General features: G+C 42.3%; 1 protein-coding gene and 1 long non-coding RNA gene across 2 annotated transcripts in view; both read right to left on the reverse strand.

Annotated features, from left to right (window-relative positions):
* Positions 1-783: 783 nt before the first annotated feature.
* Positions 784-12,362, reverse strand: LOC123624860. The gene is made up of 3 exons (XR_006730236.1): positions 12,278-12,362; positions 2,051-2,208; positions 784-1,565 (listed from the first exon to the last, which is right to left on the reverse strand). It is a non-coding gene; the product is annotated as an uncharacterized LOC123624860 (long non-coding RNA).
* A 1,376-nt stretch (positions 12,363-13,738) lies between these two features.
* The window catches only part of LOC123624849 (ankyrin repeat domain-containing protein 26-like), a 37,504-nt gene continuing 25,996 nt past the window's right edge, over positions 13,739-25,246 (reverse strand). The window contains 1 exon segment of the mRNA XM_045533067.1: positions 13,739-14,401. Coding sequence (XP_045389023.1) covers positions 14,377-14,401 — 25 coding nt within the window. The 3' untranslated portion in view covers positions 13,739-14,376.

Here is a 25,246-nt window from a genome sequence, read left to right on the forward strand (position 1 = left end):
AATAACTCCCCAAGGCCCTCTCCCCTCCAGTCCCAGTTAACCTTTAATCTACTTCTCTATGAATCTGCCTAGTCTAAAGATTTCATGTAAGTAGAGTAATACATTTGTCTTTTTGTGACTGGCTTATTTCACTTAGCGTAATGTTTTCAAGGCCTTGTAGCATGTATCAGAACTTCATTCCTTTTTATGGCTGCATAATACTGAGTCTTCCAACTTTGTTTTTCTTTCTCAAAGTTGTTTTGGTCATCCAGGACTCCTTGCAATGCCATGTGAATTTAAGGGTTGGCTTCCCTATTTCTGGGGGGAAGAAATGGTTGTTGACAGGGATCGTGTCAAATCTGTGGAGTGTTTTGAGTAGGACTGGGCATTTTAGCAATATTGAGTCTTTATACCCATGAACTAAGCATCTTTCCATTTATTTAGGTCTTCTTTAGTTTCTTTTACCAATGTTTGGTAGTTTTCAGTGTGCAAGTCTTTCACCAGGTTGGTTAAATTCATTACTGGATATTTTATTCTTTTAGAGCTATTTAAATGGAATTGCTTTCTTTCCTTTTTGGGTTGTTCACTGCACACCTATAGAAACACAACTGATTTTTGTGTGTTGGTCCTGCATCCTGTAGCTTTGCTGAATTTGTTTATTAAATCTGGTAGTTTTCTTGTGGATTTTTTGGAATTTTCATATATAGGACCACGTAATCTGTGAAAAGGGATAGTGATATATTTCTTCCTTTCAAATTTAAATGCCTTTTGTTTCTATTTCTTATCTAATTGCTCTGGCTGGAACTTTCAGTATAATGTTGAATATCACTGGTTAAAGTAGGCATCTTTGTCTTGTTTCTGATCTTAAGGGAAAAGCTTTCTGTCTTTCACTCGAGTATGATGATGATTCCATGATTTTCATAAATGCCCTTATCATTTTGAGGAATTTCCCTTGTATCTCTAGTTTTTGAGTGTTTTTTATCATGAAAGAGCATTGGATTTTGTCAAGTGTCTTTTCAGCATCTATTGAAATGGTCATGTGGTTATTTGTTGTCCTTTGTTCTGTTAGTGTGGTATTGATTGATTTTCCCCTGTTGAAACACAGGATTTTCCCTGTTGTGTTTCGGGGATAAATGCCACTTGGCTATGGTATACAATCCTTTTAATATGCTATTGGATTGGGTTTGCTGGTATTTGTTGAGGACGTTTGCATCTATATTCATAAGAGATATTAGTTTATAGTTTTCTTGTGGTGTCTTTGATATTGGTATTGGTGTAACGATGGTCTCATAAAATTAGTTAGGAAGTGTTCCCTCCTCTTCAATTTTTTGGAAGAGTTTGAGAAGGATTAGTGTTAGTTACTGTTTCCTGTGACTTTCCAAATTCCCCAGCATACATGGTTGCTTTTCAATGTCTTAAATTGCCAGAGAAGCGCTCCCCATCTTTTGCCTTAGATAGTCTTTTGTACATTTGGGTTGTAATCTTTTGCCCCAGGCATCTATCTGAAGGTGGTTAATTCTGGTTGGTTATGATGTTTGCCAGCTCTTAATACTGTCACACTGGGGGTTACGTTTCAACACAGGAATCTTGGGAGGACACCAACGTTCAGACCATTGCAAGAAGGAAGGAAACATTAAAGATTAGAACAGAGATAGACAAAATATAAAATATAAAAATAACATAGACAATAATACCAAAAGTTGGTTCTTTAAAACAATCAACAAAATTGACAAAATTTTATCTATGATGACAAAGGAAAAAAACATAGAAGACACAAATGACTAATCGGATATGAAAGTGGAGATATTACTACTGACTATTCTACTACTAGAAATAGAAAAGATTATAAGAAAATACTATGAATAACTATATGCCAACAAATTGGATAACCTAGATGAAATGCACAAATTCCTACAAACACACCAATGACCTAAACTGGCTTAAGATGAGATAGAAAATCTCAACAGGTCTATAACAAGACTGCCAGCGCACCAGGGAGGGAGGGAGGAAGGGCACGTAAAATTACTACAAAACCTGTCTTGGAGTGCCTTTTTTTGGATTCATTACTCACTTGGTTGCTGTAACTTTTCATTGTTTTCCAGAGTTCATAAAATTGGTTCTGATGTTTTCTACTTGTTTTTTGATGTTTCTGTGAGAGGACAAGAGCTTGCAAAACTCTGCCATTTTGCTGACATCCAGTGCTAAACCGTTATTTTATAAACCTGGTGACTGAAAAAATTTTACCCATCAGTAATAGTGTATAATCAAATGGAATAGTAAAAATAAACTGTGGCCAGTTTTGTTTGATTTGGCATATCTTTTTTAACCTTACGTATTGCATCAATTATGATTAATTGTTCTATTTTGAAGGCATATAAGTTGTTAGAACTAAAAGCAGTCCTATTTCTACTATGAATTTGAAATAGTACTTTTAATGTATAAAAAAAAATAAGCTCTAATTTAATTGGATGTCTCCATCATTCTGATGTGAGGTTTACTTTGCTAAGCATTTAACAATTGTTATCTAGGTATTAGGGATAGTTTGAGTTCTTGAGATCAGAAAACTAAAATACGAAAGATATCAACAAACAATAGAACTTGGATGTAGAAGGAATCCCACAGATCATTATTCTACATTAGAGTCACCCAGAGAGCCCTAAACCTTATATTCTCAGGCCCTGCCCTACCGAATCAAAATATCTTGGGGTTAAATCTAGGAATCTATATTTCAAAAATTTCTCTAGCTAATTCTCATGTGTAGGTAGATTTAGTAACAAATGATATAATTTAACCTATCTAGATTTAAGGAGGATTGCTTGAGCTCAGGAGTTCAAGAACAGCCTGAGCACAAGTGATACCTCGTGTCTACTAAAAATTGAAAAATTAGCTGGTCGTTGTGTTGTGCCTCTGTAGTCCAGCTACTTGGGAGGCTGAGGCAGGAGGATCACTTGAGCCCAGGTGTTTGAGGTTGCAGTGAGCTATGATGACACAACTGCACTCTTCCCAGGACAACAGAGCAAGACTCTGTTTAAAAAAAAAAAAAAAAAAAAAACAATGAAAATCAAAAGGGCTTCAAAGAGACTGTTACTAAAAGCCTGATGGCCCTTGAAGATGCCAACAGGAGGAGTCTCAAGGCCAGAAAATGATACTGAAATTTCATGAAAGTGAAAATGATACTGGAGGAAAGGGCATGGCTGCTACGTAGCCGCTGAAGACAAAGGCAATGTGAAAGATAAGCTCAAGAAAGAGTATTAAATATAAAGGAAGCAGGACTTCCTGGTTTCAAATATGTTTCCCGTTTGTAGCTTCCTCATGTCAAACTACCAAATGCAGGTGGTCCCCAACATAACAACTTTTCAACTTTACAATGGCACAAAAGCCACAAATGCTGAGCACACTCCTTGACTTACAAAGGGGTTAAGTCTGGACAAGCCCATCATAAACTGAAAATATCGTAAGTTGAAAACATACTTCCAACTTCTGACATTTTCACCTACGATGGTTTATCAGGATGTAACCCCACTGTAAGTTGAGGAGCATCTGTATTACTAAAATCAATGGCCTCTGGGAAAAAATCAAATTCAGGGTGCTGCCAAGAAAATATGCTCTAAAGAGGAAGCCAAGACCATGACTGTAAAATCCTTTGTTAAGACCTCACAAAGATTTACCATGGTGCCTCAAATTCCCTTAAGGGTTTTTAAGGGTATAAGAGTCTTTTTGAAATTAAATTAAATCTTTTTTGATAGAGATGGGGTCTTGCTATGTTGCCCAGGCTGATTATTCTTTGTTGTTGTTAGTGTTCCCTGTTTATCATTTATAATTTATATGTAAACTGATGTGCTGGAGTGTCTCATACTTTTTAATAACCACATTAGATTTTACTATACCATTGTGTAAATGTATCATTTATTTTTATTTTGTTATCTTTAAATTTTTTTTACAGACAGAGACTCACTCAGTCACCCAGGCTAGAGTGCAGTGGCGTGATCATAGCTCACTGTGGCCTCAAACTCCTGAGCTGAAGTGATCCTCCTGCCTCAGCATCCAGAGTAGCTGGGACTACAGCCATGTGCCACCATGCTCTACTAATTTTTCTTATTTTTTGTAGAGGCAGTGTCTCGCTATGTTTCCTGGGCTGGTCTCAAACTCCTGGCCTCAAGCAATCCTCCTGCCTCGGCCTCCCAAAGTGCTGGGATTCCAGGTATGAGCCACTGCGCCTGGCCCTGGTATAAGAATCTTAAAGGCACTGTCCTAATACAGCTTCACAGGAAGAGCTCATCTCCAAAAGATTTCTGAAAGGGGCTTTTCTAATGGCATAAACCCCAGTAAAATTCACAGGAGACTCAAAGTTTATAAGAGAATTGCAGTAGCAATAACACTGCTCGCTAGCTTGGACTAAAACAGTAAAAACGAAAAGAGGCCTTTGGACCTTAGAAGTTCCACAGGAAGGAAGCAGGTTGAGAAAGCTACTTAGCTGCGAACACAGGCCACTGCTCATGAACAGACAGAACAAAGTGCCCAGAGGATGTGGCGAAGAGCGGCGGAGAGTCATTCCCACGTCTGGGACTAAGTGGTAATCAAAGCAGTGGAGGCAGGCATCAGGCTGTGTTTCAGAAGTGCTAAGGGTTAGTGCCTCCTGTGCGCCTCCCATTTTCCCTCTGTTCAGTGTGAGAGTCTTCGGCAGGTCAGGAGACTGCTGGGTGCGTGGGTGGTAGGCAACTTGGCCCTTTAGTTCTTAAGTCTTATATTAAAAGGAATTGTATTCAAGGGCCTATACTCGAGAAACCACAACCCAGGTATGCCATCCCCACCTAGACCTGAGAAAGATGGCAAGATCCCACACTTCAAGCCTGAGTCTGATGCCATAACAACTGAGGTATTGGGGTATTGGGTGGGAATGAGTGTATTTTTCAAGTGGGAGGAATATTTAAAAAAGTGTAGCCTAAGTGTAGATTGTGCTGGTTAAAATATATTTGCATATTCTTTATAATTCATCCCATATGTAGAAATGTCATCAAGATCATTGACTGGTGGCACCTCACTCACCTCCTCCACAAAGAAGGACCAAAACAGCGAGTAGATAACTACACCTTGAATAAAGCATCTAAGAGCGATCACTTAAATTCAGCAGGAAAGTGACAGGGACGCTCTGAGGCACAGAAGGAAAGGGAAGCAAAGCAGCCGGCTCAGCCAGGGTCAGCTTAGAGTCAGGACAGATGCTCCATTACGAGGAAAAGGCAGGCAAGAGTTCCCCAGAGCCCTGGACAGTGTGTGGGGGCACTGGCGGTGGCATGGGCCTGTCTTCTGGCCCCTGTATGGTCCACATTCCCACCACAGACACCTGCAATCCTAGCCCACTCCTCATATGCCCTGAGCCTAGTACAGGGAACTGCCTGGACCCCACGTAACTGTATTGGTCCAGGGAGGGAGCTGCGTCATGGTGCCATTAGAAGAGCCAGCACCCACCAGACTACATCCTGTACTGAGGCCCAACAGCCTCTACATCTCCACATCCCTGGAGCCCTGCTGACATCCCCTGCACCCGCCATCTACCTAGAGGGTGCAGCATTGTGACATCAGCTGGACCAGTGGTGCGGCTGGATTCCTAGCACTCTACCCCACGCAGCACACTATATCCCTGGGAACAGGCAGTCCAGCCCACCAGGGAGACTGCTCCCAAGATGAAGGAGCCTAAGCACATGATCCCCTGAGCCTTGGTCAGGAGTCACCTGACCAAGACCACTGCCACCGACAGCAAACCTGCTCTCTCCAACAGAGTGGCCACTGCATACTTGTGCATGCCTTGAGGGGGCCTGAGGATTGCCCCACCCAACCTGCCACTGTTGGTGCCCAGGTACACCATACAGGGGCCAGAAGACAGGCCCATGCCACCTGCCACTGCAGCCACCAGTGCCCCAACACACTGTCCAGGGCTCTGAGTATCAGCCCACTGCATCCAGGCCCAAGCACCTTCTGATCTGAAAACAGGCCCACCCTATCTGCCACCACTGCCACCAGCATCCATGGTCTGGAGCTCTGAGGATCAGCCCACTCTACCTGCTGCCGCTACTGCCCACACGCACTGTTCAAGGGCCTGAGGAGAGTCCCACTGCCTGCAGGCACCCACATGCACCATCTAGGGGCCGAAGACAGGGCTGCACCACTGACCACTGCTGAGGGCTCCCACATATGCCCACAGAGGGCCTGAAGATAGGCAAGCCCGGGCCACCACCACTGGGACCCACCTAAGCACACTATACAAGGGCCTAGGGACTGGCTCGGCCAGTACACCACCAACACACTGCACACGCTACCCGGGAGCCAAAGGGCTGGCCCACTACTGCTACCATTACCACCTGTCCACAAATGCCATCTGGGGGCCACAGGACTAGCCCACTGCTGCCACAACTGGTGCCAGCACACACAATATGGAAGACCAAGGAGCAGCCTGCCCAGGCACCATGCCACCAATGTCAGTGCCCACATATACTGCCCAAGGACCCAAGGGCCTACATGCCAAGCCAGCTGCCACCATCACTAGTACCTGCACGAATCATCCAAGTTCCTGAAGACTAGCCTGCATGGCTTCCCCACTGCCATCAAAGCCCTGGCACAGCCTCCACTAACAACCACACCCAAAGTCACTGAGGAACTCACAGACACTGCTAATGTTGATTATAGGCGAAAAAATCATATGGAGACTATACTACTGCATCCACCCAGAATCAAAGCCAAAGCAGCTTACCCAACCAACAATATAGATATTTCTATAGGAAAAAGTCTTTCCCTGTAAAAGCAAATCCCTAAAATTGGAGGAAGTGACTGTTACACCAGATGTGCAGATATCAACAAAAGGTCACAAAAAAGAGGAAACAGCAAAGAAACATGACATCTCTAAAGCAACAAATTAATTCTGCAATAACATCCCAAAGGAAATCTATGAAATGCTTGCAAAAGAATTCAAAATAATGATTTTAAGGAAACATAGCAAGATACAAAAGAACACAAAAAGATATTACAAAGAAACCAGGAAAAGAATTCATGATCTTAGTAAGAAATTCAATGATCAGATACAAAGCATAAAAATGAATCAAACAGAAATCTTGGAATTGAAAACTCAAGGAATGAAATAAAAAATGCAATCAAGAACTTCAAAAAGACTAGACCAAGCAGAAGAAAGAATTTCAGAACTTGAAGGCAGGTCTCTTGAAATAACCTACTCAAACATAATTAAAAAATAATAAAAAAGAATGAAGGAAGCCTATGTGACCTATGGGATACCATCAAGCAAGCAAATAATTGAATTCTGGAAGGTTCCAGAAGGAGAAGAGATGGGAAAAGGCATAGTAAACCTATTTAATGAAATAATAGCTGAAAAATTTCCAAGTCTTTTGAGAGATATGAACATCCAGATACAAGAAGGTCCAAGATCCCCAAATAGATTCAATACAAAAAGGTCTTCTCCAAACCAAAGTATACTCAAACCATCAAAAGTCAAAGACAAAGAGAGATTTCTAAAAAAAACTCAAAAAGAGTCAAGTCACATATAAGGGAATCTACATCAGACTAACAGATTTCTTAGCAGAAACCTTACAGGCCAAGAGAGAATGGAATGATATATTCAAAGTGTTGAAAGAAAAAGACTTCTGATCAAGAATACTATACCCAGCAAAGCTATTCTTCAAAAATGAAGAAGAAATAAAGTCTTTCCTAGATAAGCAAAAACTTATTACCACCAGACTGACCACACAAAAAAGGCTTAAGTGAGTCCTAAATCTGAAAGCAAAAGGATGATATCTACCACCATGAAAATATACAAAAATATAAAACTCACAGATAGAGCAGATATATAATTGAGAAAGAAAAACTAATCATACATTTTCACTACAGAAAGCCCCCAAATTATAAAGGTAAACAGTAAAAGGAATGAAGGAACACAGGATACAAAAAACAATCAGAAAACAATTAAAAAATGACAGGAATAAGTCCTTACCTATCAATAACAACCTTGAATGTAAATGGGATCAATTCAGCAAGAGGATATAACAATTGTAAATGTACATACACCCAACAACTGAGCACCAAGATATATAAAACAAATATTATTAGAGCTATAGAGATAGACCCTAACACAGTAATAGCTGGGACTTGGGCACCCCACTTTCAGTGTTGGACAGATCATCTACACAGAAAACCAACAAAGAAACATCAAAAATTAATCTGCACTATAGACCAAATGGATCTAACAGACACTTAAAGAACATTTCTTCAAACAGGTGCAGTATACATATTCTTCCATTAGCACACAGAACATTCTCCAGAGCAGATCATACATTAGGACACAAAACAAGCCTCAAAAAGTTTTTAAAAATAAAAATCATATCAAGTATCTTCTCAGACCACAATGGATAAAACTAGAAATCAATAACAAGAAGAATTTTGCAAACTGTACAAATGCATGGAAATTAGACAACATGCTCCTGAATGACCAATGAATGGGTCAATGAAGAATTAAGAAGAAAATAAAAAAATTTCCTAAAACAAATGAAAATAGATAAACAACATACCAAAATCTATGGGATACAAAAAAGCAGTGCTAAGAGGAAAATTTATAGCAACAAATACCTACATAAAAAAAGTTGGCAGACTTCAAATAATAATAAAAAAAACTAACAAACCCAACCTTCAAATAAACAACCTAACAATGAAATGCACTTAAAGGAACCAAAAAGCAAGAATAAATCAAACTCAAAACTAGCAGAAGGAAACAAATAATGAAGATCAGAGCAGAACTAAAAAAAAAGGGAGACTAAAAAAATACAAAAGATCAATTAAAAGTTGGTTTTTGAAAAGATAAGCAAAACTGATAAGCCACTAACTAGACTAAACAAGAAACAGAGAGAAGGCCAAATAAATAAAATCAAAACCAAAAAAGGAGATACTACAACTGATACCACAGAAATATGAGGTATCATTAGAAACTATGATGAACAACTATATACCAAGAAATTGGAAAATCTAGAGGAAATGGATAAATTCTTAGACATATATAACCTCTTAAGACTGAACAACAACAAAAAAATAGACAACATAAGCAGACCAATAATAGAGAATTACTGAGAATGAATCACTAATAAAAACTTTCCCAACAAAGAAAAGCTCAGGACCAGATAGCTTCACTGCTGAATTCTATCAAACTTTTAAAGAAGAACCAAACACCAGTTCTTCTCAAACCATTCCAAAAAATTGAAGAGGATGTAATTCTTCCTAATTTGTTCTACAAGGACAGCATCACCCTGATACCAAAACCAGACAAAGACGTGTCAAAAAAAGAAAACTAAAGACCAATATCCCCAATAAACATAGGTGCAGAAACCTAAGAATTTATCTCAGAGATCAAGGATGGTTCAACATATGCAATTCAATAAATGTAATACATCACATCAACAGAATGAAGGACAAAAACCATACGATTATCTCAACAGATGCCGAAAAAGTATTTGATATAACTCAACATCCTTGGTAAAAGCTCAACAAATTAGGCATAGAAGGAACATTCCTCAACACAATAAAGGCCATATATGACAAACCCACACCTAATATTACACTGAAAGACTTCTACAATAAAAAAAAAAAAACCTACAAAACACTGATGAAAGAAACTGAAGAGTACACAAAAAAATGGAAAGGCATTTCATGCTCATGGATTGAAAAAATTAATATTGTTAAAATACTACTCAAAACAATCTACAGATTCAATGCAATCCCTATCAAAATACCAATGACATTCTTCACAGAAGAAAAAAAAAAACATGAAATTCATATGGAACCAAAAAGACCCTGCAGAGCCAAAGTAATCCTGAGCAAAAAGAACAAAATTGGAGGCATCACACTACCTAACTTTAAAATATACTACAAAGCTATAGTAATCAAAACAGCATGGTATTGGTACAAAAACACATACCAAACAGAATAGAGAACCCAGAAATGAATCCATGTATTTATGGCCAACTGATTTTCAACAAAGGTGCCAAGAACATACACTGGGGATATCCTCTTCCATAAACAGTGCTGGGAAAACTGGATATGCATGTGCAGAAAAATGAAACTAGACCTCTATCTACCAACATATACAAAAATCAAACTTAAAATGGATTAAAGATTTAGACCTAACACCTAAAACTATAAAACTACTAGAAGAAAACACAGGGGAAATGCTTCAGGACATTGTTCTAGGCAAAGACTTTATGGCTAACTCTTCAAAGGCACAGGCAAAAAAACAAAAATAGACAAATGGGACTATATTAAACTAAAAAATCTCTGCACAGCAAAGGAAACATCAACAGAGTAAAGAGACAACCTGTATAACTGGAGAAAATATATGCAAACTATTCATATGAAAAGGGACTAATATCCAGAATATACAAGGAACTCAAGCAACTCAACAACAACAACAAAATAATAATCTGATACAAAGGTGGGCAAAGGGTCTGAATACACATTTCTCCAAAGAAGATATACAAACAGCTAATAAGCACACGAAAACATGCTTAAAGTCATTAATCATTAGGCAAATGGAAATCAAAACCACAATGAGGTACCACTTCATACCACTAGGATGGAATCTTTCTTCAGTCAAAAAGATGGAGAATAAGAGTTGGCAAGGATGTAGAGAAATCAGAACCCTCATACAATGCTGATGCAAATGTAAAAGGATGTACCCACTTTAGAAAACAGACTGGCAGCTCCTCATAAGGTTAAGCATAGAGTTACCATATGACCCAGCTATTCCATTCATAAGTATATACCTAAGAGAAATGAAGGCCGGGCACGGTGGCTCACGCCTGTAATCCTAGCACTCTGGGGGGCCGAGGCAGGTGGATCGCTTGAGGTCAGGAGTTCGAGACCAGCCTAAGCAAGAGTGAGACCCCGTCTCTACTAAAAATAGAAATAAATTATCTGGCCAACTAAAAATATATATAGAAAAAATTAGCCAGGCATGGTGGCGCATGCTGGTAGTCCCAGCTACTTGGGAGGCTGAGGCAGGAGGATCACTTAAGCCCAGGAGTTTGATGTTGCTGTGAGCTAGGCTGATGCCACGGCACTCACTCTCACCTGGGCAACAGAGCGAGACTCCGTCTCAAAAAAAAAAAAAAAAAAAAAGAGGCCGGGCGCGGTGGCTCACGCCTGTAATCCTAGCACTCTGGGAGGCCGAGGCGGGCGGATCGTTGGAGCTCAGGAGTTCAAGACCAGCCTGAGCAAGAGTGAGACCCCGTCTCTACTAAAAATAGAAAGAAATTATATGGACAGCTAAAAATATATATAGAAAAATTAGCCGGGCATGGTGGCGCATGCCTGTAGTCCCAGCTACTCGGGAGGCTGAGGCAGAAGGATCGCTTAAGCCCAGGAGTTTGAGGTTGCTGTGAGCTAGGCTGAGGCCACGGCACTCATTCTACCCTGGGCAACAGAGTGAGACTCTGTCTCAAAAAAAAAAAAAAAAAAAAAAACAAAAAAAGAGAAATGAAAACATACACAGACACAAAAACTTGTACATGAAAGTTCATAGCAGCATTACTAACAATAGCCAAAAACTGGAAAAAATGCAAAGGTCCATCAGCTGATGAGTGGATAGATAAAATGTTTGGTATATCCATACAACGCAATATTACTTAGCAATAAGAAGAAATTAAGCACTGATACATGCTGTAACACAGATGAACCTTGAAAACATTATGCTAAGAGAAGGAAGCCAGTCACAAAAGACCAGATATGGTGATTCAATCGATTTGAGTATCCAGAGTTGGCAAATCTATAGAAACAAAGTAGACTGGTGGTTCCCTAGGACTGAGCAAGGAAGGAAAAATTGGTGGATGACGATTAAAGAATGTGGAGTTTCTTTTTAGGGTGATGAAAATGTTCTAAAATTGACTGTGGTTATGACTGCATAATCCAGTGAATGTACTAAAAGTCACTGAATTGTACACTTTAAATGTGTGAATTGCATGATATGTTAATTAAATCTCAATAAAGCTGTTACCAAAAGAATTGATTTGGTAGTAGAGATTTTGGATCAGGTGATGGTGTACTGCCATTAGATCACTAGCCAGGCTTCAGGACATAAGAGAATCAACAGTATGCCATTTTATAGACAAATGATGCAGTAAAAAGCTATCCTTTTCATTAATTTCAAGTCCATAAATTAAAAGAAAAATCTTTATTTCACTGCTCAAAGCACTGATTTATATTTTCCAAAATTAAGTGATTTTTTTTTTTGGTTTCAAAACTGATTAAAAATTACCTTGTGTTTTAGCTTATTAATCTGGATATCCGTTTCAAATTGACTGGTTTTTAAGTCTCCATAGACACTAAACTCTCCATTTTCGTATTCATTTAACTTCTTTCTTGTCATTTTTAAAAGGTTCTTAAATCTGCAGGAATGTAAGTCAAATTTTTTAAAATTAAATATCTAATAATTATTTAAACAGATATTACACGTTCTGGCATATAAAAGAAACAAATCTATAAATTATGATCCTCTCTCATTTGCTTCAACCTAACATTGAAAACATTCTAACATTACAATCTTAGGTAAATAACATGAAGAAAATTTTTATGACATATATGACAGGTAAAGAGTTGATACTGTAAGCATACAGTTTTTATAAGTAAATGATTTATATCTACTTTAGTATGTTAATATAAAACATTAACCTACTATTAAATATCAGCTATAACCCAGAGATCAGTATACAGTACAAGCTAAAGAAAAGCATACATATACATAAACATTTGAAAAAGACCCCAAAATATATTTTGATATCCATTGACCACCATCCGTAAGAACAAAAGAAATTACACATGAAAAACATCAAGCAGATCATCTGAAGTAGAAAAAGAGACAGGAAAGACAACATCTTTGAAGTCTGAGTTGAGGGGGGAAAGAATACAGGCAGAGACTTAAAAAGAAGGAAATAAGGAGGGAGATAAAGCACTAAAACTTGAAGACTTTTAAGAAGAGATCTAGAGATCTTTGCTAGCACAGTGTTAACAAAATGAAAGGGATGCAAAACCATGTAAACAGAGGTCAGGAGTTCGAGACCAGCCTGAGCAAGAGTGAGACCCCCGTCTCTACTAAACATAGAAAGAAATGATCTGGACAGCTAAAAATATATATAGAAAAAAATTAGCTGGGCATGGTGGCACATGCTTGTAGTCCCAGCTACTCGGGAAGCTGAGGCAGAAGGATTGCTTGAACCCAGGAGTTTGAGGTTGCTGTGAGCTAGGCTGATGCTAGCCCAGGCAACAGAGCCAGACTCTGTCTCAAAAAAAAAAAAAAAAAAAAAAAAAAGAAAGAAAGAAAGAAAAAAAGAAAAAAAAAAAAAAAACCAAACCATGTAAACAAAGACAATTAGAGAAAAATATTGATTAGAATCAGAAAACAAATTTAAGTACTCGGCAAATAAACAGAAAAGCAGAGAGGGGAGGAAGGGATGGGTAAAGTCACTCCTAACGGGTATAATACATACTATCCATGTGATGGACACACAACTTTGACTCAAACTGTACAAAATCAATTCATGTAACCAAAATATTTATACCCCCGTAATATTCTCAAATAAAAAAAAAAAAGCAGCCATGGTGGGGGCTTCAAAGGCACTGGGAAACATTCCATTTTTTTAATCTGGGTTGTAGAAAGAAAAGTGTTCCTTTTATTTTTCCTTCTTCAAGTCATACATGTATTTTTATATGTATGAGAGATATATACATAACATTTTAAAACAAACAGAAGTTTAATAACATGTATACTTCACGTATACATGGGAGACGCCCACAGAAAATAAGTAAATTTCCATGATATATTTTACAATTTTTAAAAAAGAGGCAGGAGGAACATGTAATTAAATCAAGACAATTTTCGATGTTGTTACAAAATGACACACATAGGTATTCGGACATTAAAGGATTTGAATACTGAAAGGAAGGATACTACCAAAATAAGGAAAGATTACCAAAAACAGGTTAAAATATCTTCAGAAAGAAAAACTCAAAGTAGATGATAAAAAGAGTACAGTTGGCATTATATGCAAAAGGCATTGTCATTATTGTTTTCAAAATCATTAAAGTGTATTATTTTGGCCACTGGAAAACAGTTTCAGATTGTGTTGTGAGTTCCTGAAATAAATTTTTATATGGAATAATTTATTTATAAAAATGCAGATACAGAATGAATTTACATTTAGGTTTTAATAAAGTAAAATTATAGCTAAATGAATTAACAGATGAAATGATCTAGAATATTAAAATCTTACCCCGATAATTCTTTTTCTAATTCATCATTTTTCTTCATTTCTTGATCCAAGTTATATTCCAGAGATTGTTTTGACTCAGTAAGTTTCTTTAATTCTTCTTTTTCGTCCTCACACTTTGAAAAAAAAATTTTTTTTAATTATGTTTAAAAATCTAGAGATACTTTCCTTTCTTAAATATATTATTTCTCATCAGTTCATGAATAATATATGTTTGGACAGATTTATAAAATGCAATTTATAAATCTGATGCCAATAAGGACAGATTTCAAATTAATAACATTTCTTTAAAAAGCTCAAAATGATTCATACTCTCATTATTTCTTCTGGAATTTAAAATCCCAAAATTTATTTGAAAAAAGTAGTTAGGTTTTTACACATAAAATACTAAGTGTTAACGAAAAATTTTTAGAAGAGTAGTTATGCTTATATTGTAGTTTTCAAAGATGCCCTAGGTAACATCGTCAGCAATAGTTTAAGATATTCCAGATTATGTTATATCTTCCTAAGACAATTTTTGGAAAACTCCCATCTGTTCCCCATTACATTTTTGATTGTCACATGACTTGAGGATGAGCTAAAAACCCTCATTCTCTGTAAACATTCTTCCACGGGTTTCAATTTTTCCTGTCTTAATAACCATTCCTTTTTAAATAAAGTTTAAGTCTTCTCTATAATAAATAAAAAGACAACTTTTGCCTAATTCTTGTGGCTTTTCTGTCAGCCTATTTCTCCCCTTCCATTGGATTACAATATTCTTTAATAATGGTCTCATCCAGAGATCTACTTTTTCATCACTTTTCATCACTTCGCTTTTGTTTTTTTATATTAAAATCTGATTTTTAATCCTGTAATTCCAATAAAAAACCTCTGAGGGCCATGAAGGTGTGGGAAGCGTGGACGCCATTGCAAGATGGCGCCGATTTCCGGTGGCCTGGCTGAGGTAAACAAGTGCGGCACATGCGTAGTACATCTGTAGGGTTGTTGCATAAGTATGCATATGAGGTTTTCTGGCTTGGCCTATTGGTGACCGCTTGTGATTGATTGTGGCCTATCACTGTTACTTCCTGTTTCCCTGAGAGTATATTACTGTGTGAGAGCTTGTGCTCAGGGTCTTCCGCATCTTGAAGCTTAGAGGGATCCCCAATAAAGCACTGTAGAAGAACTCCTGTTGCCGCGTCTTCCTTGCTGGCGAGGCGGGCGCGACAAGTGGTGCCGAAACCCGGGACCTGTACCACCAGGGCACCAGCGGAGACGACCTCTTGTGAGGTGAGTTCAGAACTACAGTGTGGGACGGCCAATTTCCCCGCCCCCAAGAGAGACATGGGCAACATACCACTACGCCGGTTTCTGTGGCCTCTGAAAACTCTGCTTGCTGAAAATAAAATCCATGTTGACGATCATGACCTAAAGAGATTGTTGAGGGAGGTGGACCGGGTATCCCCTTGGTTCCTAGCCTCCGGCTCGCTCACCATACCATCTTGGAGGAAGGTGGGCCATGATCTACGCGAGGCGTTAGATTTAAGGCCTGGCGTCTTGATACTTCATAGGTTAGTTATGGATTGCCTAAAGTGCGATCCGCAGGGTTCGCAGAGTGCAGCAGAACAGCTTGCGGAAGTGCAGTCTCAGCTCTCAGAAGGAGGGAGAGGGGGAGGAGTTGCAACGGTTAAGGACGATCAGTCATGTCAGGTAGAGAACCGGCGAACGGGTGACGACCCGCTGTTGCCAGAATTTGCAGATTTGCATTTGTCCGAGGCGGAAGGTGAATCGTCCGCCTCGGAGGGGGAAGAAGCTACCCCCTCTTTTCAGCAGTTGAGAAAGGAAATGAGGGGACTTAAAAAACAGGATGTGGTCCAGCCGAGAAGGCAGGCCCCGCCCAGGCTCGATATAGAGACCTGGCCTCCCCCGTATTCCCTGCCCCCACCTACAGCGCCCCTCGTTGGGCCCGCACCGGGGGGTGGAGCGTCTCTCCTCCCCCCAGAAGCGCGGAGAGAGCTAGGATTTGCTTTCCCTGTGTATGTGGACAACAATAATCAGAGATATTGGCAACCTGTGGACCATAAGCAATTAAAGGAATTTGCAGAGGCGGTCCGCAACTGGGGGCATAGCGCAGCCTACACTTTAGTAATGCTGGAGAGGCTCGCCACTAGTGCCCTAACGCCCACGGATTGGCAGCAGGTGGTGCGCGCGGCGCTATCCACGGGCCAATACCTAGACTGGAAGTCCATGTATCATGATGGGTGTGCCGCGCAGGCCCGTGCGAATGCAGCCCAGGGAGGAGGTAGAGCAGCGTGGACTTTTGACATGCTCACTGGACAGGGGCAGTGGGCCAATAATCAAACAGCTTACCCGGAGGAGGTGTATCGCCAGGTAAATCAGATAGCCATTAAGGCTTGGAAGGGTTTGCCCAAACGGGGGGAGGTGCGTGGCAATCTGACAAAAATTGTCCAGGCTCCGGCAGAGCCGTTTTCGGATTTTGTGGCCCGCATGATGGATGCCGCGGGAAAGATTTTTGAGGACCTAGACTCGGCCTTGCCGTTGGTTGAGCAACTAGTTTATGAGCAGGCCACTTCAGAATGTCGGAATGCCATTACGCTATGGAAAAGTAAAGGATTAAATGCATGGCTGAAGGCTTGCAGGGAGATTGGGGGTCCTCTGACTAATCAAGGCCTGGCGGCCGCGGTCATAGCGGCACAAGCCCAGCAACAACGCTGTTGCTACAACTGCGGCAAGCCCGGTCACTTGAGAAGACAGTGCCGAGCGCCAAGTAAGGTGAAGCAATCATCTTCACAGCCGGGGGTTTGCCCCGTGTGCCAGAAAGGTCGGCACTGGGCCGCAGAGTGCCGATCCGTTAAAGACAAGGAAGGCCGGCCCATCTCCCGAGGGCCTAGCGGCAGCATGGTTGCACTGCCAAAAAACGGGAGGCGGGGCCCACGACCCCAGGGCCCGCAAACATATGGGGCGATGCTGGCGCAGGACAGCCCCCAGGGGCCCCCGGGCCCGTCTCTGCTGACCCCGGGGACTCGTCCCTCCTTGAATCCGGCGCTACCGGGGGGGAACCTAGGAGGGCCACCCCCGGTTCCGCAGGATTGGACCTCCGTGCCACCACCCTCACAGTTTTGACACCTGGGTTAGGATGTCAACCTATCCCTTCAGACTTTAAAGGACCTCTGCCCAATCATACTGTGGGATTAGTGCTTGGGAGGTCATCGGCTACCTTAAAAGGGCTGATTGTCCACCCGGGGGTTATAGACTCAGACTTCCAGGGGCCAATAAAGGTCATGTGCTCATCACCTCGGGGAATTATCTCCATCCACCCCGGGGACCGATTTGCTCAGCTTCTGCTCCTCCCTAGCCTTCACGCTTGGTTCCCCAGCAAGCAGGAGCCACGTGGTAGTAAGGCGTTCGGGTCGTCCGGAGGCACTTGTACCTTTCTGTCTTTGGATTTAAACACCCGTCCGACCCTTGTATTGACTGTTCAGGGAATAAAATTTGAGGGTTTGCTGGATACGGGAGCAGACACTAGTATCATATCTGAGCGGTGGTGGCCTAAAGGCTGGCCGCTCACCCGCTCAGAGGCAACTTTACAGGGCCTGGGTTACGCTTCGGCCCCAGCCGTGAGTGCCCGAACTCTGTCTTGGAGTGATCTTGAAGGCGGTAGGGGTAGTTTTAAGCCTTTTGTTCTCCCCTTACCAGTGAATCTCTGGGGCAGAGACGTCCTGAGACAGTTGAACCTTAAGTTAACAAATGAGTATTCTGCTCAGAGCCAAGAGATGATGAGTAACATGGGATGGGTCCCGGGTAAGGGCTTAGGAAAGAATTTGCAAGGCAGGAAAACGCCACTTATGGCTAGCCCCAATCCTGGTAGACAGGGGCTGGGTTTTACCTAGGGGCCGCTGAAACCGCCTTGCCCATTCCCTGGGTTTCGGAGGACCCGGTGTGGGTGTCTCAGTGGCCATTGCCCTCCGACAAATTGCTTGCAGCCCGTGAGTTGGTGCAGGAGCAGCTCACTCTTGGGCACCTTGAACCCTCTCATTCGCCTTGGAACACCCCTATTTTTGTGATTAAGAAAAGGTCAGGAAAGTGGCGCTTACTGCAGGACCTAAGGGCAGTCAACGCCCAGATGCGCCTAATGGGGCCTGTCCAGCGAGGGTTGCCCCTTCTTTCTGCCTTGCCCAAGCATTGGAATCTGATCATTTTGGATATTAAAGACTGTTTTTTCTCTATTCCCCTTCACTCATCTGACAAAATTAGATTTGCATTTACACTCCCTTCCATGAACCATGAGCAGCCTGATGAAAGGTACCACTGGCGGGTCCTGCCTCAGGGCATGGCTAACAGTCCCACTCTATGCCAGATTTACGTGAGCGCGGCTCTCCAGCCTGTTCGACAGAGGTACCCTAAGGTAAGAATCATCCATTACATGGATGACATTCTACTATGCCATCGGGATGCCCAGTTGTTGCTTCAGGTCTTTGCCTTCCTTCAAACTCAGTTAAAGGAAAGGGGGCTGTCCATAGCTCCCGATAAAGTGCAGGAAGGGGAAGTGGGCTCATTTCTTGGCAGTAGCATCTTTCCTGATAAAATTGTGCCTCAGAGGCTGGCCATTCGAAGAGATGCTTTGAGAACTTTAAATGATTTCCAGCGGTTATTAGGAGACATCAATTGGCTTCGGCCTTTTTTGGGCCTTACCACTTCTGAACTAAAGCCTTTATTTCAGATTCTTGAGGGAGACCCTCATATCACATCCCCTAGAACCTTGACTCCGGAAGCCCTAAAGGTCTTGCATAGGGTTGAGGAAGCCATTAAGAGTGCGCATCTGGTACGCATTCGTCACCAGGACCCTTTTCTTCTCTGCCTGCTCCCCTCTCCTACACTTCCTACAGCAGTGCTTTGGCAGGATGGTCCCCTTCTCTGGGTACATCCTCAAGCCTCTCCGGGAAAGGTGATTGGTCACTACCCGACCTGTGTAGCTGACCTCGCATTAAAGGGCCTTCACATGGCTCTCTCCCACTTCGGGCGCTACCCAGAGAGCCTCATCTGTCCATACACTTCTAACCAGATAGACACCTTATGTGCCACTCTTGATGCATGGGCAGTGCTGCGGTGCGCTTTCCCAGGAGGCATTGACAATCATTACCCCAAACATCCCCTATTACAATTTGCTATGAGAAATGACCTCATTTTCCCGAAGGTGACTTCGGCACACCCACTGCCTAATGCCCTGGATGTCTATACTGATGGCTCTAAAACAGGCATTGGGAGTTATGTTGTCCGGGACCAGGTGTTTACTAAGCAATTCCCTTACGCCTCCCCTCAGCTGGTGGAGTGTGCAATAGTTGGCCTGGTTCTCAGCACCATCACCGATCCCATTAATATCATCTCAGACTCTTGCTACGTGGTTAACGCAGTGAAGGTTTTGGAAACTTCCCCTTATATCCTTCCTAAAAGTACAGTTTTCTCCTTATTCACGGACCTCAGAAGCATCATCCTGAGTAGGACCAACCCATTCTCTATTCAGCATATCAGAGCACACTCCCTCCTGCCTGGACCCATGGCGGCGGGAAATGCAATGGCAGACCAGGCCACCCGCACTCTTTGGGTGGCTGATAACCTTGCTGCCGCCAAAGATTTTCATACACTCTACCATGTGCCAGCTGAGACCTTGCGTCTCCGATTTCACATCTCGCGCGCCGAGGCGCGTGAGATTGTCTTGCAGTGCCACACTTGTGCTCCTTTTCGCAATGTCGCACATACGGGAGTAAATCCCAGGGGTCTGCGACCATTACAATTGTGGCAAATGGACGTCACTCATATTCCCTCTCTGGGAAAAACTCAATTTGTTCATGTGTCCATAGATACCTGTTCTGGAGTCCTCCACGCCACGCCACTGGCGGGGGAAAAAGCCAGTCATGTCATCATCCATTGCTTGGAGGCTTGGGCTGCCTGGGGCAAGCCAAGTACTATTAAAACAGACAATGGCCCCGCTTATACCTCCAGAGTTTTCCAACAATTTTGTGCTCGCCTCGGAGTCAAACACCTCACTGGCCTCCCCTACAATCCTCAGGCACAAGGCATTGTGGAGCGTGCCCATGGCACGCTCAAGGCTTATCTACAAAAACAGAAAGGGGGAGATGCCCTGGAGGCCATACAGAGGTCCCCTAAAGGTACCATTTCCCTTGCCCTTTTTACCTTAAATTTTTTGACTTTGGATGTGTCCGGCCGCTCTGCGGCAGAGAGACACACGTCCCCCCCCCCCCCCCCCCGGTGGCTCACCGCGAGGCGGTAAAATGGAAGGACGTCTTAACGAGCCAGTGGAGAGGCCCGGATCCGGTTATAGCCAGGTCCAGGGGAGCTGTTTGTGTTTTCCCGCAGGATCACGAGGACCCTATTTGGGTTCCGACGCGCTTGACCCGCTCGGTGCACACCACGGCTGAGGAGGACGAGCGTCCGGCGGGCCAGGATGGCGTCACTGCAGATGCTGATGCTGGCGGGAGTCCTAACGACGGCGACGGCGGTACCGGAAGCGCGCTGGGCCCTGATGGATGTCTTCCCTCTGCCGATGCCCGTCCGGCATGACGCCACAGTTTTTCCCCGCTTTTTTACCACCAACGAGTCTCTAGAACTACCTTTCCTCCCGTTTGATATCCCTGTGGAGGCGCCCTCGGCCACGATGCTGTATCGGCAGCGACGCGACTTTGGCATCACCGCAGCCATAGTTGCCGCCGTAGTGGCCGCGGTGGCTGCCGCGGCGACGGCTGCAGTTGCGCTCACCACTTCGGTGCAGGCGGCCACCGCCTTGAACAACTTATCGTCGGGGGTGGCGACCGCCCTGGCGACCCAATCAAACGTCAACGCTCAGCTGAAAGGAGGCATCATGATTCTCAACCAAAGAGTGGACTTGGTTCAAGAACAAGTGGACTTGTTGATGCAGGTCATGCAGCTCGGATGCGAGTGGCGCCTGCCTGGCGTGTGTGTCACCTCTATCCCTTTTCAGAACGCTTCCCGGGCAGCTAACCTATCACGAACCCTGTCACAGCAATTGTTGGGTGCATGGTCCAATGACTTTGAGACTCTGCTGGAACGGCTACAGGCTAGTATAGTTCACATCAACTCTACGCGAGTCGACGTGAACTTTGCCCAGGGGCTGTCGGATTGGATGTGGCAGGTGGCCAACCATGTAAAAGAGTGGGCAGGAATGGGCTGTTTGTTAGCCTTGCTCGCGACTATGGCCCTGATAGGATTTGTAGCCCTTACCCGTATGGCGCGCCGCAATCGGCGCAACCAAATGTTGATGCAACAAGCCTTTGCCGCACTGCAACTCGGCCAGGACCCCCACGTGTGGTTGGCCGGGTTGTAGGCGTTCCGCGACTTGCCTGCTCTCCCCCTCTCTCGGCTGTAAGGTACCTCAATGACGGGAATGCGTGGGTCCCGCGCCTGGATGCACACCGGTTGGTGCCAGGCCGGGAAGCAGCCCGCGTAGCCTAAGACAGAGGCCTTACCCACGGCCGCCTTTATGACCAGCCTCTGCACGTCTCCGAGTTCGCTCATTGCACGAGACGAGGTGGTTGTAAGTCTGGCAGGCTTTCTTAAATAATAAAGAAGGGGGAGATGTGGGAAGCGTGGACGCCATTGCAAGATGGCGCTGATTTCCGGTGGCCTGGCTGAGGTAAACAAGTGCGGCACATGCGTAGTACATCTGTAGGGTTGTTGCATAAGTATGCATATGAGGTTTTCTGGCTTGGCCTATTGGTGACCGCTTGTGATTGATTGTGGCCTATCACTGTTACTTCCTGTTTCCCTGAGAGTATATTACTGTGTGAGAGCTTGTGCTCAGGGTCTTCCGCATCTTGAAGCTTAGAGGGATCCCCAATAAAGCACTGTAGAAGAACTCCTGTTGCCGCGTCTTCCTTGCTGGCGAGGCGGGCGCGACATGAAGGCCCTAATCTTTAGTCCTTAATCTGCTTTACTTCTCAGCACCAACTGCCAGCACTGACCATACCCTGCCCTCTGCTCCTCTGACCCCACTGGATTTCTAAATGCAGCACCCTGATGTTTAGTCCTATCCCTCGCTATTCCTCTTTTTAAATTCTCTCAGAGCTCCTTAAAGCTAGGGCTTCAACCCAGATTACCTCATCTACCTTTCTAGCCCTGACCTCTTTACTGAGGGCTCCTCCTCCTAGTTCACTTCTCATTGACGATACACTCAACCCCACACTTGTCAACCATTCCTTGTGTGTACAGCTACTAGTCTACATTTCATGTTGATTCCTACTGATGTTATTTTGAAAAGTTGTGTTATTTTCTAATCCTGGGGGGTACCCTCATTCTTAGGATGTGGACCAGCATCCTTTGTCCTTTTTTTTATAATGCACAAGGGTCAGATTATCAATTGTTTGCCTTTATTTTCTTGTGAATAATTTCCTTGTCCACAGCGCCTTATTGTAAAGTTTCTTTCAGATGCACACTCAACTATATCATTTGGAGGTTTTTGCCAACTAGAGTTCTCTTGTCTTCCCAATCCAGATTCTTCACCTCAAAATTGTGTCCTTCAAATATCTTAACCCAGGCAGTCTCTGGCTTAGGAATTCATGAGATGAGAACCTCTGGAGGAAGTTAAGGGGTATTGACTGAATTGGCTGAAAGCTGTTTCTTATGAAATGTTTGATTCACACGGTGGACTTCAAAGTGGCTAACAATTCTAAGCCACATTCCTAACTCATTTCTATGGGAATTTATTAACGCAAATTTTCCAACTTTTATACCTTAATGTATTCATATCTGACATACATGTAAGCGAACATATCCTGGCACTGTCATTCACAGAAGACTCCTTATCAATGCATTGTCATGTCACTTGTATGAAAAAAAAATTCTAATAAAATGGTAATAATTTATATGAAGCCTAGAAAAAAAAAACTTTTCAATGTTTCCTTGGCCACAACAACAGTTGCAGTTCGCCCGATAGGTGTATCTCTATAGAATTGACTTAAAGAAACTAGTTAGTAGGAGCATTTACCTCAGTGCTACAATTTAGTATTCACAATGCAATCTTTTGATCTTCATTCCTACAAAGGAAAGCATGAATGACAGGGGAATCCTGTTCTGCTTGGTAAATAGTTATATAGTTTTCACTATACATCAAAAAATTGGTATCCTAGAATACACATCAATTTTTTTCTGAGATTGGACTGTGAAGTCTTTGAAAGGCAGATGAACACAGCTGAATGGAAAAAAACTAGTTTCTGAATCTGCGTTGCTAAGAGTACTATATAACTCCGTAATGCCCTGCTGGAGCAACCATTTCTACTAAATCTGAAGAGAGAAAGACATTCCTTCAGGGGAAAAAATGCTTGTAAAATGACCCTGTTTCTCATTCTTGATGGGGAATACAAATTACAATCTTAAAAGCAATTCATCGTCAAAATCTCACTGAACGATTTAGATTATAAAAAAAATTCACAATTCTAGATCAAATCATTACTCAAATTTCTGCCTAGAGTTTTATAAGGTGGTATAAAATATGAGCGGGGACTCAAACAGTTGTGCACCAATGTCCACACCAGCATTATTCACAATAGCCAAAAGCTGGAAATGACCCAAATGTCTATCTATGAATGAATGGATAAACAAAATATGGCACACATAAAATACTAGGCCTGGCTCAGTGGCTCATTCCTGTAATCCCAGCACTTTGTGAGGCTGAGGCGGGAGGATCATTTGAGGCCAGGAGTTTTGAGACCAGCCTGGGCAACATACTGACATTCGGCCTCTACAAACAATTTTAAAACCTAGCCAGGCATGGTAGCACATGCCTATACTCCTAGCTACTCAGGAGGATGAGGCAGGAGAATGGCTTTAGCCCAGGATTTTGAGACTGCAGTGAGCTATGATCATGCCATTGTGCTCCAGCCTGGGGAACAGAGTGATACCCTGTCTCTAAAAACAATGAGTAAAGTACTGTTTTTAGAGTATCATAATTTTGTTATTAAAATATTGCCACCAAAATCATTAATTTCATGAATTCACTCAACTTCTATAAAATCAAGAAGACTTGCACTACAAGTAGCAAGCATGAAAGCAATAAACATTTTTGTCAATGAGACTTTTTATATTGTCTAAAGTATTCTTATCTATAAATAGTTTCCAACTTACGATGGTCTGACTTGCGATTTTTTGACTTTACAATGGTGTGAAACCATTGTAACTTTGACACACTTATAATGGTTCAACTTAAATTGTCTGACTTTGCAATAATTTGAAACCATCACAATTTCAATGTATTTTGAATTCTGAATTTTTATTCTTGGTCTTTTCTCAGGCTAGTGAGAAATTGTGAATATGTGGTACATGAGATATACGATACTTTATTATAAGACAGACTTTGTGTTAGATGATCTTACCCAACTACAGGCTAAAGGAAGTGTTGTGAGCATGTTTAAGGTAGGCTAGGCTAAGCTATGATGTTCGGTAGATTAGGTATATTAAATGCATTTTCTTCTTATGATATTTTCAACTTATTAAACAATGGCTTTCTTGGGAGGTAACCCCATCATAAATCGAGGAACTACGAGTTGAGCATCCCTAATCTGAAACTGTGAAATCCAAAATGCTCCAAAATCTTAAACTTTTTGAGGGCATACATGATGCCACAAGTGGAAAATTCCACATCTGATCTCAGGTGACAGCTCAAGATACTTTATTATATACATAAAAATATTCCAGAACCCACAAAAATCCAAAATCTGAAACAGTTTTGGTTGCAAGCATTTTGGATAAGGGATACACAACCTCCACTACTAGAGAAATAAAATTTTCAGTATGACAGAAATTAAGATACTGACTTATTGAACTTGCACTTAAGTTTTTCTGAAGCTGCTCAATTTTGTCCGCTTGCTTTTTAATTGTAACTTTTAACTTGGAATTTTCTTTTTCAAGCCTAAAACATATATTTTAAAATA

The sequence above is a fragment of the Lemur catta genome, chromosome 1 (assembly GCF_020740605.2).
Source record: "Lemur catta isolate mLemCat1 chromosome 1, mLemCat1.pri, whole genome shotgun sequence".
Taxonomy (NCBI): Eukaryota; Metazoa; Chordata; class Mammalia; order Primates; family Lemuridae; genus Lemur; species Lemur catta.